Source organism: Denticeps clupeoides, chromosome 9 (assembly GCF_900700375.1).
Source record: "Denticeps clupeoides chromosome 9, fDenClu1.1, whole genome shotgun sequence".
Lineage (NCBI taxonomy): Eukaryota > Metazoa > Chordata > Actinopteri > Clupeiformes > Denticipitidae > Denticeps > Denticeps clupeoides.
Genome location: NC_041715.1, coordinates 8,606,264 through 8,625,419, shown reverse-complemented (window position 1 = coordinate 8,625,419; position 19,156 = coordinate 8,606,264). Strand labels below are relative to the sequence as shown.

Below are 19,156 nucleotides of genomic sequence, written 5' to 3'. Positions count from 1 at the left end.
ATTACCATATCAGGACTCAATTAGTGGTTGTGTGTTAATTCGGTGGCTCTGCGGAAATGGCAAGCTCCGGGCCCTGACCTAGACTAGACGCGCCGTTCTAATTTCGGGGAAGCCGTTTAATGCTCTGTCACTCGCTGAAAGGTCCTACTAACAAGAGCTCAGGCCATACAACGCTTCCGGTTTACCATCCATCACCGGCAGTGAAAGAAAAATCTGTATAAATAAAGGCTTTTTTCACTTTGAGGTGCTGATCATTAACATTAATGTGTGACCGGAATAATTGCAACTCTGGCAGTGGTGGCACCTCTTTAACATTCTTATTGTGCCTCACTTTCCCGTGTCTCGTCACGTGAAACGGAACCAGACTTGCACACTTTCATTAAAGGCGGAGCAGAACTTTCAGATGGCAGAAGTAATTAATGAGTTATGATCTATTAATGTGCGATTGCCATTACCTTTTCGGGCTGAAATCTTAGGAGATTAATTAAACGAGCGCTGTAAAGTTAAAGTGAGAAAATGCAGCGCACAGCTCTGGCCGTGTTTCAGAGCTCGGCAACACATTTGTCTTCGGGGAAAAGTCAGCGAAGACAATGAGAGATCTGTGTGGAGAATTGTTGCTTGCGTTTAAGGTGTTGATTACAGAATTATCTGAAGCTGTTTTTAGCCAGAGAAATATCAGAACGCTTATTCGCTCCCATTTCAACAGCACAGGGGTGTGTTTGAGAGGTCTGTCAAAATAGTATAGATGATCATTAGGTGAGCAACACACACAGGAGCAGAAAGTCTCCTTTGTATAGGTTTTTTATTATGGGTGTGGCCTGATAGTAATTAGCATAATCTGCATAATGGTTCTCTGAACTAAAGAATAGAAGCATACTAACAAGTATAATAATATGCATATATTAAGAAAACCATTTTAAAATGGTATACTCAAACATACTTTACTTTTATCCACCTAGAGCAGAACTAAAGAAAGGTAATACACAACATGGTACCTATAATAGCAAACAAGTTAGAAAAATGTAATATAAAGGTCATAATAATAATTTAGCCCGGGAAGGTATTAGTTATAATCAATCCAGTATCAAACATGAATTATATTACCGTTATATTCCTATTTTGTAAGTATTGAACTCAGTTGACCCCCAGAAGGAATAAGCCACGCAGACGTACAGTAGATGCATCCGTGCTTTTTAAGTCACTGACGCAGATTTCCCAGATTAAATATTCTCCTGTTTTGCAAACAACAGGCTGCAGTTAGCCGAGTTAAGAAGCTTAGGTCCTGACAGCGACTTAACAAGTGATTTTGTCATGCAAGAAAAAAATAGAAAAATTAATACCCCCTAAAAAAAAAAAAAAAAACTCACTTAGGGATGTTTGTAAATCTTCAATAAGTAATGAGTCCATTCGAATTAATCAACTCTGACTAAAAATAAATTGGAGCTGCTACTGGGCATAATATTTAATTCATGAGCAGGTCTGTGGGACCATTTTTTTCCCACAGTGGAAATGGCAGGAATATTTTTTTATACCTACTTTTGACTGATGTTAGTCAGTATATTATTAACCAAATGCCTCTATGAGAATGCATAGGCTAACCTGACATATTAATGAGCAACAAACCATGGACTTGAGTTAAAGTACAGATACCCAAGATAAAACATAACTAAATTATTTCTAGACATCGACTCATTTTTTGGTGAAAATACATCACTACTTTTGTAATATCATTACTTTTGATCTGTTGTGCATTTTGTCCCCCCACTCCTATGCAAAAATGAATGACTGATTTTGAAAGTGGAGATACACTAAAGCTACTTCAGTACAGTCCGCCACTGGGAATAAAATATATGTATTTTAATGTGTATAACATGGAAATTAGTCTCCCGAACCGTGCGCTGGTGCCGAAGGTGGACGTAATCAGCTGGTGAGAGCAGGATCAGGGGCTCAGTCTCTTCAGTCATCCCCTTCACCTGCTCCATCTGTTGCCTGCAACCGCAGAACTCCATCGCTCCCTGAGAGCCCAGGTCCCCGCAGAAAGCCAGACCTCCAACGTGCCGAAAGGCCTGACGCGTGGCGTAATTAGCTCTCCCGCAAATTTCACCCACCACGTCCATTCCAGAGCATTTTTTGGGAGTGTGTGTGTGTGTGTGTGGGTGGGGGGGGTGTTGTCCTTGTCCTTTGTCTCCTATCAGAACTGTCATGCTGTGCTTTTAATCAAAGACCTGCAGCGCTGGGTCCATCCCCCCCCCTGCTACTGCACCCAAACCTGGTGGGCCGACGGCCTGGGCTTAAGTGACGGGTGGCAAACAGGAGGCCAGAGATGTTTAAGAGGGGCTAATTGTGACTCGCGCTGGAGAGCCAGGGAGCGGCGGTGTGGCGAGAGCCCCGGCACCAGCAGCCGCGCTGGACGGAGCCACTTCATCACCGCTTCCAAAATAGGTAATTAAAGGGCCACCTGCCGCGGCCACACAGGAGACGGGCTCCGCTACCGGAGAGCGGCGCGGCTGGTGCCCCGCGGCACACTGTTCTAATCAAAGCATTATCACTCATTTTTTAAAACCTAGCCCCGCTCACCAAACACTGCTTTATTCATTACGGCTAAATGCCACCTTAGGAGAGGCGAGCTGAGAGCAGGGGGCGAGATTACACCGTCATCTGCTTCCGAGGCGGTGCCATCGCTGCTCTCGTCACCAGCTTGTGCAAAAGCCCTCCTTTTAATTGGAATTTTTTTCAGCTGCACTTGCGACCGTGTGCCGGTGATGCGGTGTGGGGGGGGGGGGGGGGGGGGGTCCAACCTGTTCTGGCTCCAGGAGAACACGTACCCATCATACCCGTCCAGCTTGCACTCCTTCAGGATGGCGAGAGCGTGGCCCTTCCTCTCCGTGACTGTCGGAGAAAGGAAGACAAAACTGACATTAGCACTTTTTTTTTTAAACCCACTATGTGGCAAAATCATGCAGAGGAGCATATGGCGCTGGCCGTGAAGAAGAATTTACTCTTGTGTGCTGATACACAGACCCTGGCGAGTGTGTTCGTACATGTAAAATCTGAAAAATACGGACTGGATATAAACACATCCTATACACGTGACTTATTCCATATATGCGATAAATGCCAGACGTTAATGATACACCACTTTTCCCCACATTTTTATTAACTGACTGGCTTTATAATACTTGATAGCGATGCATTATTTAGCCAGGAAGGCTGAGTAAATCAAACCCTACAGTGTATGTTGTTAGGATTCATTTCCCACAATATTGTGAATATTGCGCTTATTCCTGCTGCATGTGCCAGCTGGTACCTGGATAAGGGCTGGTTTTTAGGGACTACATCCTGTGGGTGCAACGAACAATCATGCAGGGTGTGGTGAGACAATGAAAAGGGGCAGGGGGTGTGACACCCGCCTCTCAAACTCTCCAGAGACGTAGGGGAACTGCCGCTCCGCATGGCTGCCGTGGAAACCGCCCCTGCTTCGCGGCAGCCCAGGAAAATGCCAGCGAATCGGGGGAACGGGGTGGCACACCGCAGATGGCACCATGGGCCCGCGCCCCACTTAGCATTTTTCTGGGGCGCCTCCGCCAATGCAGCGGGTCCCAGCTGTATGCGCCCATCAAAGCCGTCACTCTGACTGATGTGACACTTGCAGATGGATTTTTTTTTTTGTGTAAGAATGTGCATCTTTATGGGCATGAATGTTTTATGCATGTTTGTCCCTGGTACCAGCAAAATATCAGTTCCGTACATAAGACCTGTGCGTATCCAGCAGACTTTATATTGCAAAATAATAAAGAATGCATGTAAAACTAAAAAAACGATAAACTATTAGGAAAATATATAACAAATAAATATAATAATTTCCTGCATGTACTATTTGCATCTAAAATTAAAAAAATTGATCTGCTTTGAAGAAACTTGGAAAAAATCAGAGCCTGTAATATTAATGGTGTTTTGATGTCCACTCATCCACTTGAAAACAATTTGTGAACACAATATGGCGCAATGGCGGCTGACGACCTTTAGGGGGAGCGTGAGCAAACTAAAAATAATGGCCAGACCGGCCTGACCAGACTGGCCAAGCCGCTGGCATTGACCTTGCCAATCTCATCAACAACAGAGGGCACCGAGGGCTCGGTGGGCACAGTTTACTCAGTTGCTCCTCAGTTGTGCCGAGAGAAGCGGGTTAGCATCCTTGGGATCATATACAATCTAGGATAATTAAGTATAGTAAGAACATTATCGTTCATTATCATGCAAATGTGATTGCCCGACATGCGCAGAAACGGATTAGAACCAACTGTAATCTCCAGCAGTGTTTGCTGAATAAATATCTATTCATCAGATTGTTTCAGTTATGTGATCCCCATCACACATAGTGAAAATTGCTTGCTTCACACTCACTTCACTTTCATTTTCGACCTAGGCGTTGTGTGTTACAATTGTGCTCTTGCGAAGGCACAGTTTATCAATTTTAATCAAATTTCAAAACATCTGTGAATTAGATAATCACATCTCACGGATTAACCCGTTTTATTCAGGATGCAACAAATACCAATAATTAAAATGGGGGGAAAAAAAATAAATCAATAAATAAAAGAACAAAATCCCCAGTAATCCAGCCGTGCTGGCTGGCCGCAGAATGAGGTCTTTCATTTCTATTAGGCGAAGCGTCTTTTAATGGCTCCGCCTTCGACCGCTCATCTGCTGCCCCCGGGAGCGCATCATCAGGAAGCGGATTCTATTACCGTTCAAATGGCTTCTGGACTCAGGTACCTACATTCATTAGTGTCCAGATTGCGGCATTCCCCTTCCCAAAAGTAGGGGGCGTCTGCCTTGCAGTGTGGCGGGGGGAGGGGGGGGGCTGAGACCTCCACCCTGTCGGAACAGATGGGTGCGGCTCCTCCCCCTGTGTCAGGTTACCAACGGGAGAGACGCGGCTCTTGTCGTTATATATGCGAGATGCACTTAAAACCCCTCCACATCGGTGTGTTACAGCTGCTCTGCCCCCCCCCCCCCCCCAACACACACACACACACACAAACACACACAAATCAGTGAGGATGTGCAGACACGTGTTCCATGAAATTTTACGCGCTAAAAAAATAATACAGTCACACACGCGCATGCTTGTGCACACATGCAAAAACACGGATAAACATGCAGCGCCAAATTATTCAGCGCGACAAACAGACGGAAAAACACTTGCACACAACAACAAAAGGTAAGTCTGCGGTAACGAGCCGAGCGGCATCCGCCTTATTCACATGCAAAGCGCGTTTGCGGCGGCTCGCATTACCGCGGCGGAGACGTGGCGGTCTTCCACCTGAGCTGCTGGTTTAAAACGGGGGGGAAAAAAGAAGACTGTTGCTATGAAGCCATATGCGAAGACGGCGGCGGTGTGATGTGGAGGGATGTGATGCGATGAGGGGTGAGTGATGCGAGTGAGCAGCGCCTGAGGGGTAGACATTAATGCACCTTTTTCCAGCAATACTGCCTGAGGGGCAGCGTGTTGCAAACACAAAGGCCTTATTAAGTGGCGTGCATGGACACACGGACACACACACACACACACACACACACACAAACTGGACGGCGTCAACCTGCTGCCGCTGCCCGCGTTCCCGTCACTGGTGCATGCAGCAGCCATCACTTTGGAGGATCTTCCAGTCATTTTCAAGATGGTGCCATTTATCCCATCCAATGATCTTATTGCATTTCTTAAATTCAATCTGGTACCAGTCTGACCTTTGACCTTTTGAGTTTGTCCTTGTCTTTGTTTGCAATCCTATTGCCACTGTATACAAAATGAAAAAAAAATGGCTTACTGGTGACGTTGGCATCAATGTCAGCCAACTTGAAGAGCGGTGCCACTTCGTCCAAGTAGATTTGGTACGCTTCCTTCTTATGGCTGGCGGGGTTCACAAATACCTTCAGAGACTTTGGCCTGTTCGGGAAACCTAGGAAATAAAAATGTTGCAACATTAAAGGCCGGAACAATGTAGTTACTGCTCTTTCTTTTATGGCTCTTTCTTCTTTCTTTAAACATTGTAAAAACTGTAACTCATTTGCACACCTTCACCCTACCAGTTACACATATTTTATGTTAAAGACGTAAAAGTGTAATATTTGGTTATGTTTGCAATATTTGCATATTGGTTCATTGTTTACTTGCAACATTTGCAATACTGTGGTCTGTAGCAGTTGCAGAAAGCATTTCACTGCGCATCATACCGTGTATGACTGTGTATGTGACAAATAAAATTTGAATTTGAATTTGAATTAGTTCACGTCAGAATTATTGAAATCAAGTGCTCATATTCTGATGCTTTGGTTTGGTAGTAATAGACTAGGATTAGGTAGACTAGCAAATGCTTTGGTCACCTGGTTACCTTGTTACTTGGGGCAGTGGTGGCCTAGTGGGTAAGGAAACAGTCCCATAATCGGAAATCGAATCCCGAACCGCCAAGGTGCCACTGAGGTGCCACTGAGCAAAGCACCGTCCCCACACACTGCTCCCCGGGCGCCTGTCATGGCTGCCCACTGCTCACCAAGGGCGATGGTTAAAAGCAGAGGGCACATTTCATTGTGACACAGTGTGCTGTGCTGCAGTGTTTCACAATGACAATCACTTCACTTTCACTTATCATCAGTTAAAGGCATTACAGAGATGTGACAAGACAAAAAATACGACTGTCTGGCATTAAAAACTATAGAGAAAAATGTAAATTTCCCACGTGTCAGACTACTAAAGGATCATCTTATCTCGAGAATCACCTGGACTATAACGTTACACGTGCCAGCAGTTTCCTGTCCTCCAAGATACAGATAACTTGTGATCATGGTTAATAATGCCATGACATTACTGAACATGCCCAAAGAACTGCAGGAAAATGGACCGATGGCCCCAAACTGTACAGCAAGACCACTGTTTCCCAGTTTACACTCCTCAGGAGTCACTGTCCCACTCGACACACTCCTTGAGACATCCAGACCTCCTGTCAGATCTGAGGGGCGCACATCTGTTTCCTGCAGCCTAAGCCCTCTCCCCATATGATCCCGATCTGTCCAAGCGTGTTTTGGGCTTCGCCACTTTCACACAGAGAGGGTTCAGTCTCCTCCAATTCAGAAAGGTCAGAGCTGCGGCTCTTGTTTACAGTGCCTGAAGCGCTGCCAAGACCGATGGAGAGTCATGAATAAAGAGCCGCATGGGCCCTCCCGTCGCGCTCCCTCGCTCCGTTCCGTCTCCGACGCTGCACAGTGCGGAGGGCTGGCCGATTATTAGTCAGAATTAGGAGAGTTCCCAACTGGCCTTCCCGGTGTCTGGGATCGATGGACGTCCACGCGCTCCGTGCCCTCTTCCCATTATCTCCCTCATTACTCTAATCCGGCCCCTGAAGGTCCTGACCCTGACCCGCTAACGAGCCGCCACTCTCAGCCAAACCTCCACCATCCGCCCTGCTGACATCACAGTCGCGGGGTTACCGGGGGGATGTGCGGGGGGGTCACAGGGTCGCGGTTTCAAACGGAGGTGCTGGGGAGACGTTGTCCCGGATGATGAGGAGGAAGAGGTGGGAGGGCGGGGCGGGCTTACGGAAGCTGAGAAAAGAGAACCGTGGGGGCTCGGTGGGGATGGAGACCTGATCCTCCAATCCGCCCAATCCTGGGCGCTCCTTGGTCCTGACACAGGGGAGCAGGTGCAAGGGGGGAAGCTGGAGCACGCCGCTGCTGTCGGTGGGGCTCAGGAGGCCGGGCAGCAGCAGGAGCCGGCCGCCTCCAAACAGCCCACAGCCACACAGCACACCCTCACTGTGCCACGGACTTTCACACCGCTGCGCTTGCGGCAAACTGTGTAAACTATCTTCTGTGGGTGTCCTCTGAATTTACCTAAATAAATAGATAAAACAAGAAAGATATGCTTGTTAGTTATCGGCATCTCCAAGAAGAGAAACTAATTCCCTTTTTTGTTGGTGTGCAATTATTTCTGTCGCCTGGAATAAACCTTTATTGATGTATCCACGAATGAGCTAATTATCGGGATCCTGAAAATAGGCCAAACGTCATTAAATATCATCTTCTGGGCGAACACCAAGTAAAAGGGTGCGTAGGACACCCTTGACTGATGAAAACGCTTCACACTCAGCACATAGTACTGTGCGTAGCGCCAATTTGAAAAATGTGCCCTACGAATAAGCTTCATAACTACAGCACTTTCAATTTTCTTCTATTCCTTTATCTAACTTTGCATTGTTGCATTTGTGAATTGTGGGACAGACCCACTTTAACTACTGGTCCAAGATTTGAGTTGAAACTGTCTTTGTGGTTCAGTTTGTTGAAAAGGAAGGCTACTGGTGGAAAGGATTTTGCCGTTTTCCTTGCTCATGTTCGGTCATGAGGCTCCCTGGAAGCCCGCTGCACAGGCCGTGTTACTATGGAACATAATCCAGTGTTTGTGTGGCTCCGCGGTGGGCCTCCAAGTGAAGCTGCAGAAAGACGACACCGAGGGGGAGGCCGGGAGTTGGGTTTCACAATGAGCTCCAAGGTCCTCATAAAAAATAGGCCAAAATAATTAGTGGCCAAAGAATTAATGTGACCTGCAATTTGCCTGCATTAATTAGTCACTGTGACCTTTAGGAACCCCTAATCTACATATAAAACTCCAACCTTTATTTTGAGGTGAGGCTGGTCAGTTTACCTATACAAGCATCACACAGACATTATTGATATGACAAAATGGGGAGATTATGTTTTGTCAATAAGTGTAATCGTTGAATATATAGCGATATTTAAATATAAAAAAAATGTATTGGTCCCAGTGTCACTTGTTCTTAGGCGTCCTTGTTGGTGAGGCCTGATCTACGTTGTTCATCAGGCCAGACACACATTCTTCCATCGCACCATGGTCACATTCTATTGCTCATGTCCCCACTCTAGGTACTTTAGGATGTGTACAGGGGTCAGCAAGGGGTCACGCTGACCTTTCTGCAGTTACACAGGGAGTTTAAATCCACACTCGGTGAACTGGCGTCTTGCTCCTACTCCTTGCAGGTGATGAAGAATGTGACAATGACTCTTTTACATGACCTGATGTGGCAAACAGACGAAAAGTACGCTTCCTGAATCGGATTCTTCATAGGCCCCTCTCTTAGCTTTCATGACTGTTTTACACATTGGCATCATCATTTACATTTATATTTACAGCGTTTATCAGACTGCCTTATCCAGAGGGACTTACAATCAGTAGTTACAGGGACAGTCCCCCCCTGGAGACACTTAGGGTTAAGTGTCTTTCTCAGGGACAGAATGTGGGCTGTGAACCTGGGTCTTCTGGTTCATAGGCAAGTGTGTTACCCACTACCACCACCATCATCACTGGCATCATGAGAAGATCAGTAACATGAGTGAAGTGCTTAAACATACAAACTCTTTGTACAAAGAGTTTTACTTATTTCATTGTTGTGTCATCAATTTTAATATCTAGTTTTAAAAAAAAAATGGCATGGTAGTTTATTCCGCAGTTCCAGAAACCTGGTCATTTGGACACCGGCAAAGATGTCGCTAATGTGTTCCCGTTAATATTTAAAAGCGGCGAACGGACCACTTCCTGCCACCTGTGCACATTCCATGAGGTCATCGGCTCCTTCAGATGATGCCTGCTCCCGCGGACCCTGTGGCCTAATGATGTTTTACCCCTGAGGGTCATCAGCCCAGCCCTAATTTCTCCCAACACTGCGAGTGCAGCGCTGTGCCGCCACGGCGGCCCAGGAGAGCGTCTGTGAAGACCTGCTAAGGGCCTCTCTCCGGAGAGCATTTGGCACCGGGGACGGCTCTCCCGGTAATGAGCAGTAAATTACCTGGAGCCGAGGTCACATTTCATATTGATCTCGGCGACAAGACAAAGAGCCGGCAGAGTACCGCTCTGCCGGCAATGTTTACAGCAGGAAACGCGCGGCGCCGGTTGTTTTCCCGCGTTGTATCCAATCGGTGTGGCCTCCTTAGCCTTCTTTGATGGTCTCTTAATCTCTAGTTTAAAAGCGTTTAAAAGACACAAAGACCCAAGCTCCGGCGACTGGACAAGAACACACACACACAGGCGCGGTGAGGGTATGAAAGAGAGGGAGGGAGAAAGACAAAGAGCGAGAGAAAGAGGGAGTGCGCGATGGTAGTTGTAGTCACATGTGCAGTTCAGCGCCCTGCTCCATTCACAATGCACCAATGGGCTTTCGGAGGTGCACCGAATATTTGCTAATCCTCAGGAACAGATGTCTTATTTTTTTTTTTTTTCGGTGAAAATCCCTGGCTGGCTGGCAGATCGGCTGACTGGCAGGGGAAACATGCCCTCTCATGGACGAGCCCGGGCTGGGGGCCTGGGTGTGGGAAAGGTCAGAGCTCCGGAGGCTTGGATTGGGTAGGCCTGGAGGGAGCGCTGGGCTTCGGGAGGGGGGCATAAAGGAGACGGAGCAGGAGGACGGGAGAGGCGCGTCCCCTGTCTTCAGCCGCTCTCCTCCTCAGCTCGTGGCCTCTGTACAGGGGGTGAACACCCAGACATTTCCTCAGATCCTCTGCCAAACCGGAGCATCTGGCGCTGTGTCAGGAACTGGCATTAGCGCGCATTAGCAGTGGGGGAGCCCCAACCCTCTCCAGATTTGTCCCCTCAAGCAGGGGGATCACCAGGCAGGATCTGCTGCTAAAGCCTCTATGAGGAAGATGTAGAAAGGATACTGGGACCTTGAGCCAATATGAGATTTAAAATATTTTTACTAGGTTCATGCGGCTTTGAAAGGACTTTTACATTTTATTTTGGATTCTCGGTCTATTTTTAAGATGCCTTTTCAAATAATTAATTTTAACGTCTATATAATTACATAATGCTTAGCAAAAAATTCTATATGTCTACAGGACTATATGCAATAGCTATGCTGACTTATGTGCAAAAATACAGGTAAATAGTGTACATCACAGATTTTTTTGTTTTTACTCTAATGAGCATTGAGGATAATCTTTGGTATTGCAAGGTGGATCGGAATGCAAGCCCATCACTCTGTGAATACTGAAGACGATATCAAATGAAATCCTACAATTTGCTGCACGTCAGCCCTTCCTTAAGGAAGCGAAATAAGAAGAATTGAGGGGAAGCTGAAGACTTTTTTCAGCACTGTATATACAGTATATGAGAGAACTCTGTAGTTCCACTTTCACGTGTGGCAGAAACACAGCGACATGTGTCCTGGGCTGCCACAATGGTAGATAACACCTCCACCGAGGGGCGGGGGGGCTGGTGTGACAGACAGAAAAATGAGGAGGCAAGTCTGCTGGGAATACGGCGAGAAACCAACACGCTGTATACAGGGAAAGTGATACCGCTGCAGTACCTCCAGCACAGACCGGCATCTGCCGAGCCCTGCACCTTCCCCACCGAGGGCCACGGGAACAGACGGTCTCGCCCCCTTCAACACTTCACCCGTTCGCCTATTCACTCGTTCATTCACTCACGCGACTTCCCACTACCCTGGTAACCATGACGTTTTGATGTTCATAACCCAGATACAATAACCCAGAGCCAACAGATGTATTATTTCAGTGGGACCAGTAAATGGCTCATGTCACACTGACTACTATAAAAATGATTTTGATGTGACAACCGGTCACACAGAGTGTTTTCCATAGTTACTGGTTAGTTCTTATCTAAAGAGGTACATGGAAGGACAACTGATGAACCAGAAAAAGTAGTGTAGTGCATTCTTCAATGAGACATGAAGAGGTAATGTACCACGTCTTGGTCTCAGGTAACACAGGACACTTGTGTCACAAACGACCGAGACACTATCACACACTGCTCCACATGATAACTAGTAGCTTCTTGCACAAATAGTGTTCCAAGGTGATGATTGAGGAGAATGTTCAAGTTCTTTACTCCAGTCAAGCTCTCACAGCCAATTATATGTTTAAATTGTTTTAATTTTATTTGCACAGCAAGTAAGTTCTCTGTCGAATGAAGAACTTGTTTAATTGTGGTTTCGGGGGGAAAAGGATTCTGGAATCACCATTATTAAGGGTTTTAGAGACATAAAAATCGTCCCATGGTGACCGCGTGATGCTCAAATTAGCACTTTCATTCCTAAGAGTGTACACTGAGCCATGGCTCAATAAGACACACCACTGAGAGAACGATATGTTTAAGCGGGCCTAGAAGAAAGTGTTTCCATGGATACCTAGGGTGACTTAATGGAAAATCTGTTAATATGTAACCTTATACACTTAGGCACGAATGCAGGGTGAGCAATGGAGAAATGTAAATGGCGTTCTGCATCCGCCAAATCTACAATGGCTGTCCAGCTCCAGACTCATTCTTTTATACACGCTGTAAAAAGAGCTTTATCCCCCCGGCCGCTCTCTTTATCCTGTTAAACAACTCAACGCGATTTTATACAGCGCATACACTAGGAGTTGCCTCGTCTTACTCCAGCGCTCGTATGAATTCGGATTGGACACAATGGCGGCTGGATGAACAGGATGGCCCTCGGCACTGAACTTTGCGCTCGCCCTTCTCCCCCTCCATTTTCTTCCCCTCCGCGGGCCTTTGCCGCGCCAACAATATAGTTCAGCTTGATGCTGGAGTGTGACCACGCACTTTGACAAGAGCACCAAGGGCACAATATCGGGCCGGGGCAATACGGCCAGGGGTCTGTGGGGGCTCTGATTGACCTGGCCCCTGCTGAAAGCTGCCTAATCTTTGAAAGGGGAGTTTAGAAAGCGTGGAGTGGCGCGAGGCTATCAGATAGATGCCTCGCCTCATACAGGTGCAGCCATTGTCCCGGTCCGGGCCCCTTGCGCACGTTTGTGTCGGCGGCCCGGCTGGACCTGCCGCTGGCCGCTTAATCTGTACCCTCGGCCTCCCGGGCCAGACCGCCACACCTCATGTGTCATGGTGCATCACATGGCCTGTCAGGGCGATTTCCCCCCCCCAAAAAAAAAAAAAGAAAAAGAAAGAGGGGGGGAAAAAAGAAAGGAAAACAGATTGGCCCGGAGTCCGGCATTCAGTCCACCTTTGAGAAGGAGTGAAATCACGGGTCCGAGGGGAGGGGGGTTTGTGGCGCACCTTTTGTGCCGAATGTCAGCTGGGACACACCCTCCATTGTGCCCCGCTATTGGGGGTTCCCTGGGAAACCCGGACCAGGATGCACCACTGTAACAGGTGAGAGCTCCTGTAATTCAGCGCGCTCTGTCTCCCCTGAGGCAACATGATTTAGTGGCATGGACTTAGCAGCCAATAAAACAACAGCGATAATCCGTCCATGGAAAACAGAGCGAGGCCAGGCGCTAAGAAAGGGGGGGGGAAAGAGAGCACCATTATTAACTATTGTGGGAAGCTATCAAGGTATAATTTTCGGGGGGCAGTCAGGTGCAGCAACATGTGGCACCTGCAGCCTTATTGCCACGGTGTGGGATAATGTGGGAACCTAACGTTCGGATATATGCCAGCGCGTCTCTGTTCACCTGGACGTCTCATTAAAACGGGATTATCGCACAGGTTTTCATGCTAAAACTGTCCCGCCAGACGCAGCCCCCATTTAAAACAGCGGCCTACGGGATCGTGGTGAGTCAAAAGACTGCAGTCTCGCTTTTCGATTTCTTTCGGGGGTCAGTCTGCACGTTACTGCAGATTCCTTGTCCGAACCCGAACTGTATTCACCAGAGCTCCCCCCTCGTCCCAACAATAAATACGCCTGTTCTGTGTCCTTTGGGCCCCCTCAAGGCATGTAATTTTAATTATGTTAATGAATTCATGTCAAGTACAAAGTGCTTGCAGTCCTTCTTTCACCAAAACCCTCCAAACACACACGCTCAAGACAACAGCAAAACAACAACAGCGGGATTTAAGTACTTGTGAGCGCAACCACGGAAAAACAAGGTCTTTCACCAAAAAGCCGAGGGTCCACAAAGGGTGAGGCGGTAATGACACACGTGGCAATCCACGGTAATTCCCCGTGAGTAATGCACCTACCGAGACGTGTTACATCATTGCTAAATTGCCCGGGATTAGGTTGTACTGTACGCGCCGGCATTACATGTGCTATGAGCTTCCAAAACGCGAAATCAGCAGTAGGTAATCTTTCGTACTCCTGGAGACACTGAATGCACTTGGTGAATGAACGGATGGACGGGGGGATGAGGGCTTTGATAACGTAGTGTCTCCTCTTTGGGATTAGCAGAGATTACACATCTTTTCTTAAATGACAAGAGCCCACTGATGCTGGCAGTATTTTCTGATGACACAGGATTTTACTGGATGCTCATCGCAGCTAACGCCACTGAAAAGGCTTAGGAAGGCGGGAGGGGAGGCCGGTCTAAGCGCGGTCCAGCTTGCCTTCGGCCCCCCACCCAGTGCCCAACGCAGGACCTGGAGGAAGAGACCAGCCACGTGGGGAAGGACACCTGTGCCTGTCCGGCCCGCTGCTTCGTCTTGGCAGTCCCCGGCGCTGGAAGGGGACAGATAATTACAAACTCCAGGGTGGCTGGGACCAACCTGTTCCTCCACCGAGGTCCAGCGGGTCCTTGTGGCCAACACCTCCACCCCCACCCCCCACACCGCCTCCTCCCTCCCCTCCTCACACGAGGAAACGGACGCTCGCGGTGAAGCAGACAAGCTGCACAATGACATGGTCATCATACAAAAGAGCAGGCGCCCCAGCACCTCTCAATGAGTGCCTTTGTGTCTACATTCCTCACCCTGACTTTGAGACCCCTTGGGAGGGATATCATGGCTGGAGAGGAGTGGAACTCTGCTGAGACACCCATGGACCACTCAGACTGAGAAAAGAGACATATTATTTCTATTTACATATAAATAATATAGTAATATTATATATTTAATTTCTCTCTCTTTCTCTCTCTCTCTATCTATATATATATACACACACATATATATAGAACCCTGTTTATCTCATTATGTTAATGAGGGCAATAAAACATAAAACTCAGACTGTGTTGCTGAATGGAGGCTTAAGACGTGAAGACTTATTTGGACTAAAAGCTTTTGGTGTTTTTGATTTTCCAATCAGTAATTTAGCAATTTAGTAATTTAGCTCAGCACCATAGACGCCCCTTTCATTCATCTGTAATGACATGTTGTGAATCTATGGAATGCGTGTGTTAGGAACGTCAAGGACATGCATTTTCTTCATTCAAGTTGCACCTCTGAGCAGCTCCTTCAGGTGTCTGAACCAGACCTCGCAGTGGTCCACGCTCAGGTTGTTGAAGTGGACTTCGGCGTCTTTGAGTTTGATGCCCTTCCGCCTGCAGTGGAAGAGTGTGATGCCAAGCAGGGTGCCCCCAGACTGCTGGCCAATCGAGCGCCGGCGCTTTACTTTCACGGCGAAGACGTCCTTCAGCTCCACGTGTTCTTCTGTACTTGCTGAGCCCGAGTCCCCTACAACAGACACAACAATATGACACAACTAAACTAATAGTCAAAAGTTTAGACACACATACTCATTTATGGGTCTCACATTTTTTAACATTATAGAACAAAACTGAAGACACAGGACCATGAAATAACACACATGAGGTTTTGCAATAAAAAAAAATTGCAAACAAGGCAAAAAGTTTGACATTTGAGTCTCTCCAAAACCTTAAGTTAAAAAACGGGGACAGTTTCCAAAGGTCTTGAAAGTTTATGCTGAACATTTTCTTATCATCGACTCATGTTAATGAGCACCTCATGAAGCGGCTTTTGATGATGACAATAGTGAACAAAGCCGCCTTGAAGGCGACTCTGAACAGGCAGATTCATCATACTTCACTTTCTCCTGCAAAAAAATTATACTAAATATGTATCTTGAATTGGGTTCTTCAAAATGGCTCCATCGTAGTTTCCAAGTGCATCCAATCCAAATGACACCCTATGAGCTTCTCTGCTGCTATATACCCAGTGCAGTGGTCTGGTGCACTGGTGGTGTATCAATTAAGGATTTCGTCAAGCGTTTAGTGTGTATATAAATATATTCTTTTATCATATTATTTTTTCTGTTTCTATTTTTCTTGGTTGTTTCACTGTGACAATATTATTATTGATCGGACAAAGAATTTATGTGGATTGAATATTATTATTCTCAAGCAATAAACCTAACCCTGCACAGGATGTGATAAAGATCTGTAACGTAAAGTATGTTATGTTTGCATGAGTGTTTATTCCAGTTATTGACATGAAGAATGGTTTATTAGAAAATTGCACACTGTGTCATATCCAAAAATGGCCCTGGTGGCAAATAGTCTGGCTCTGTACTTTGCTGACCTCCCGCTGAAAACGGTCACCATCAGACAAGCTCCAATTAAACAGCGCCGAGGTCCCTGTGCAAGTCGCATGCTCCAAGATGGCTGTCAGCGTCCCGACTCCTTCCCTTAAACGCGTCTGCGCCTCCTCATGTGAAACCCTTTCTTCATTAGCAGCGCCCCAGCCGCACCGCTATGTTTCAGAACATTAACTACCCTCTCACATTACTGAGCAGGACACCCGCCACCATCTGTTCGTGCTCAGGCCTCGCCTTAAACTCCCCCAGCATCTCTCTATTTATTTAGCTTTGCCGCGCCACTTCTGTGGCTACTGCAAAAAAAAGGAGTCAATTTAATTACAGGGAATAAAGATAATCTCTGCCGACAGGCCGAGGTAAGCGACAAACTGGCCCCGTGTTAACAGCGAAGTACAGGAAGGGGCCACTGAGGGACAGAGAGAGAGGGAGGGGACAGATTTTGGGCAGAAGGGTGCGAGCCCCTCCCCTGCTGCATTATTGGAAGCCGGCGCCCTGTCTTCATCAATCTTGGCACATCTGCCTGATGCGGACCGTAAACAGGATTAGAGGGGGACTTATCTGCTTGATGCTAATTGTGTTGCAGTTTCTGCACATGTCTGGCCTGTCAGGCGCTGCTTTATATATATATATATATATATATATATATATATATATATATATAGAGAGAGAGAGAGAGAGAGAGAGAGAGAGAGAGAGAGAGAAAATCAGGAGCCTCCAAAATGCAGTCCTGCAATGGACTTTTCTGCAAACTCAGCTGAGTTGGAAAAGAAAGATACAAGCCCCCCTGGGTCTGTCCACAAAGTCAGCAGCCTATGGGGCTTCGTTATTTATCACCCAATCAGAGGGAGCTGCAATTTGGATTAAATCATCTTAGTAGAGAGCAGACATATTAATAGACGAACATACGGTAGAGACAGACATCAACACAAAAAAATATATCAATTTGAATGGCATTCAAAGGATTTTTTTTTTATGAACAAAACAGAAATACTGAACAGAAATGCAACTCTCTTTTGTTTTATGCAGTCTCACATTGTGCTGCTTGAAAAGGACTAGCCTACACTGCAGACTAGCCTGCAGTGTAAATATGCACCGAATACATTTCCAATTTGTATATATATAGTCTTATGGTCCTATTGAGAGAGAAATACCTTGGTTAATTAATAATAATTTAATAAATGGACAACGAAGAGTTGACTAATGTTGTTTGTTAATACTGAGTGCTTCATAATCCTATCAGGGACTGCCAGGAACTACCTGCACGTTATGCAATCAATACCCTGCTGACGTGAACATGGTAATAAGGAGCAGAGTAGCAACCCTCGACATGTTCAGAGCCGCGCAGCATTAAGCCTGTTGTCAGGAAGTACAATAAAAGCCCCCGGGTGCGAGGAGCGTTAATCCATATCCTTTCATATCCTCTGAAATTCTGCAGCCATCGAAGTTTTTTTTGTTGTTGTTGTCGCTGCTTTTTTTTTTTTGTGACTGAGGGATACAGACAAGACTGCTTTTCATGCACAGCGTGCAGACAAATAAGCTGCTCCTTTCTTTTTTTTTTTCAAGTGACAAATTTCCAAGTCCTCAGGCCCTGACACAACAACACAATGCAGAAACTGTATGGCAGGATTTGCTTCGCCACCGGTGGGGTAGCGGCTCCGGGGCAAATACGTCCCAACATAAGATGGACCATATGCTCTAGGTCATTGCTCTGTATGGCCTGCCACAGGCTAGATCAATATGATTGGTCTGGTAACGCACCAGGTCATATGACACCAATCTGTACCCCCCCCCCTCCCAACCCACCCCCCCACACACACACAGCCTGTCTTTCTATGGATCTTTACCGTCTCAAGAGATCTTCCGAGCACGGCCTCGCTGAAAAATACATGCAAACACTCTGATGTGCCAAGATCTTCTCGTAAGGGTGTCATTATAGGCTGTCGACTGTAATTTAATACAACCCCCCCCCCCCCCATTTCATTTTAATTTCCTGTAAAAGATTTGCAGTAGAACAAAGCGGGCCATCGCGTGAGCTTTTAATCAAAAGTGTTTTGCAGATTTGACAAAATTTGACTAATTTAATAGCCCGAAACACCACCAAAATGTTTCATTACTGCTCCTAGTGTTTGTGTCAAAGTGGGGCGTTCAATTTTTTTTTTTTTTACTGCCTTTATGCAAACAGTGGTCTCCTGCCTGGCAAGTGTCATTTTTTGGCAAACATGAGGCTGATTTAAGATGACATGACGGGAACAGCCCTTCATTTGGTTCACAGTGAGACGCGCGGGGATTAAATAAAACTGTGCACTCTCCTAGAAAACTTTATTGCTTCCAGATGGATACAAGCTTCCTCCCAGCACTGCTCCTGTCTGCAGCAGACACGGGGGGGGCCGGCAGCATGTCATCGTGCAATTAATGTATAGACAAAAGAAATCAATTCTGCAACCATCTCGGGTGTAATCTAATACACACACATACACACAGGGTGTGCGCGCAGGATGAAGGATGTTCAGGAAACCGAGTGAAAACTCTAAAATGCTGAAATGTAGATGCGTTTTTTTTAATCAATGCACCATAAATTCACGCTCCGCTGCTTTGTTATAGGAGAACGGGTGTCTGTTGGGGCTAAGAACCCCCTTTTGTCTCATCCCCGCGCTCATTGTTGTTCGGGGCCTACAGCGCTCTCGCAGATGAAACTAATACTGTTGGTTGAAAAGTGTCCAAGCGCTGAAGGCCCGTGCCAGGTCAGCATGCTGCTCTTTGCCCCCATGTTGCGTGGGGCCATGTGGTTCCCAGTACGGCGCCCGAGTCCATATTTTCCACCTGTGCCTTCGGAGTACTCTGCGTCC

General features: G+C 46.7%; 1 protein-coding gene across 2 annotated transcripts in view; it reads right to left on the bottom strand.

Annotated features, from left to right (window-relative positions):
• Positions 1-19,156, bottom strand: part of cerkl (CERK like autophagy regulator) — a 38,165-nt gene that overhangs the window by 14,622 nt on the left and 4,387 nt on the right. The window contains exons 2-4 of one of the 2 annotated variants that reach the window (XM_028992198.1): positions 15,197-15,430; positions 5,829-5,960; positions 2,799-2,889 (exon numbers count right to left, since the gene is read on the bottom strand). In XM_028992198.1, coding sequence (XP_028848031.1) covers positions 2,799-2,889; positions 5,829-5,960; positions 15,197-15,430 — 457 coding nt within the window. The remainder of the gene's footprint in view (positions 1-2,798; positions 2,890-5,828; positions 5,961-15,196; positions 15,431-19,156) is intronic. The other variant, XM_028992199.1, reaches the window with a different exon arrangement.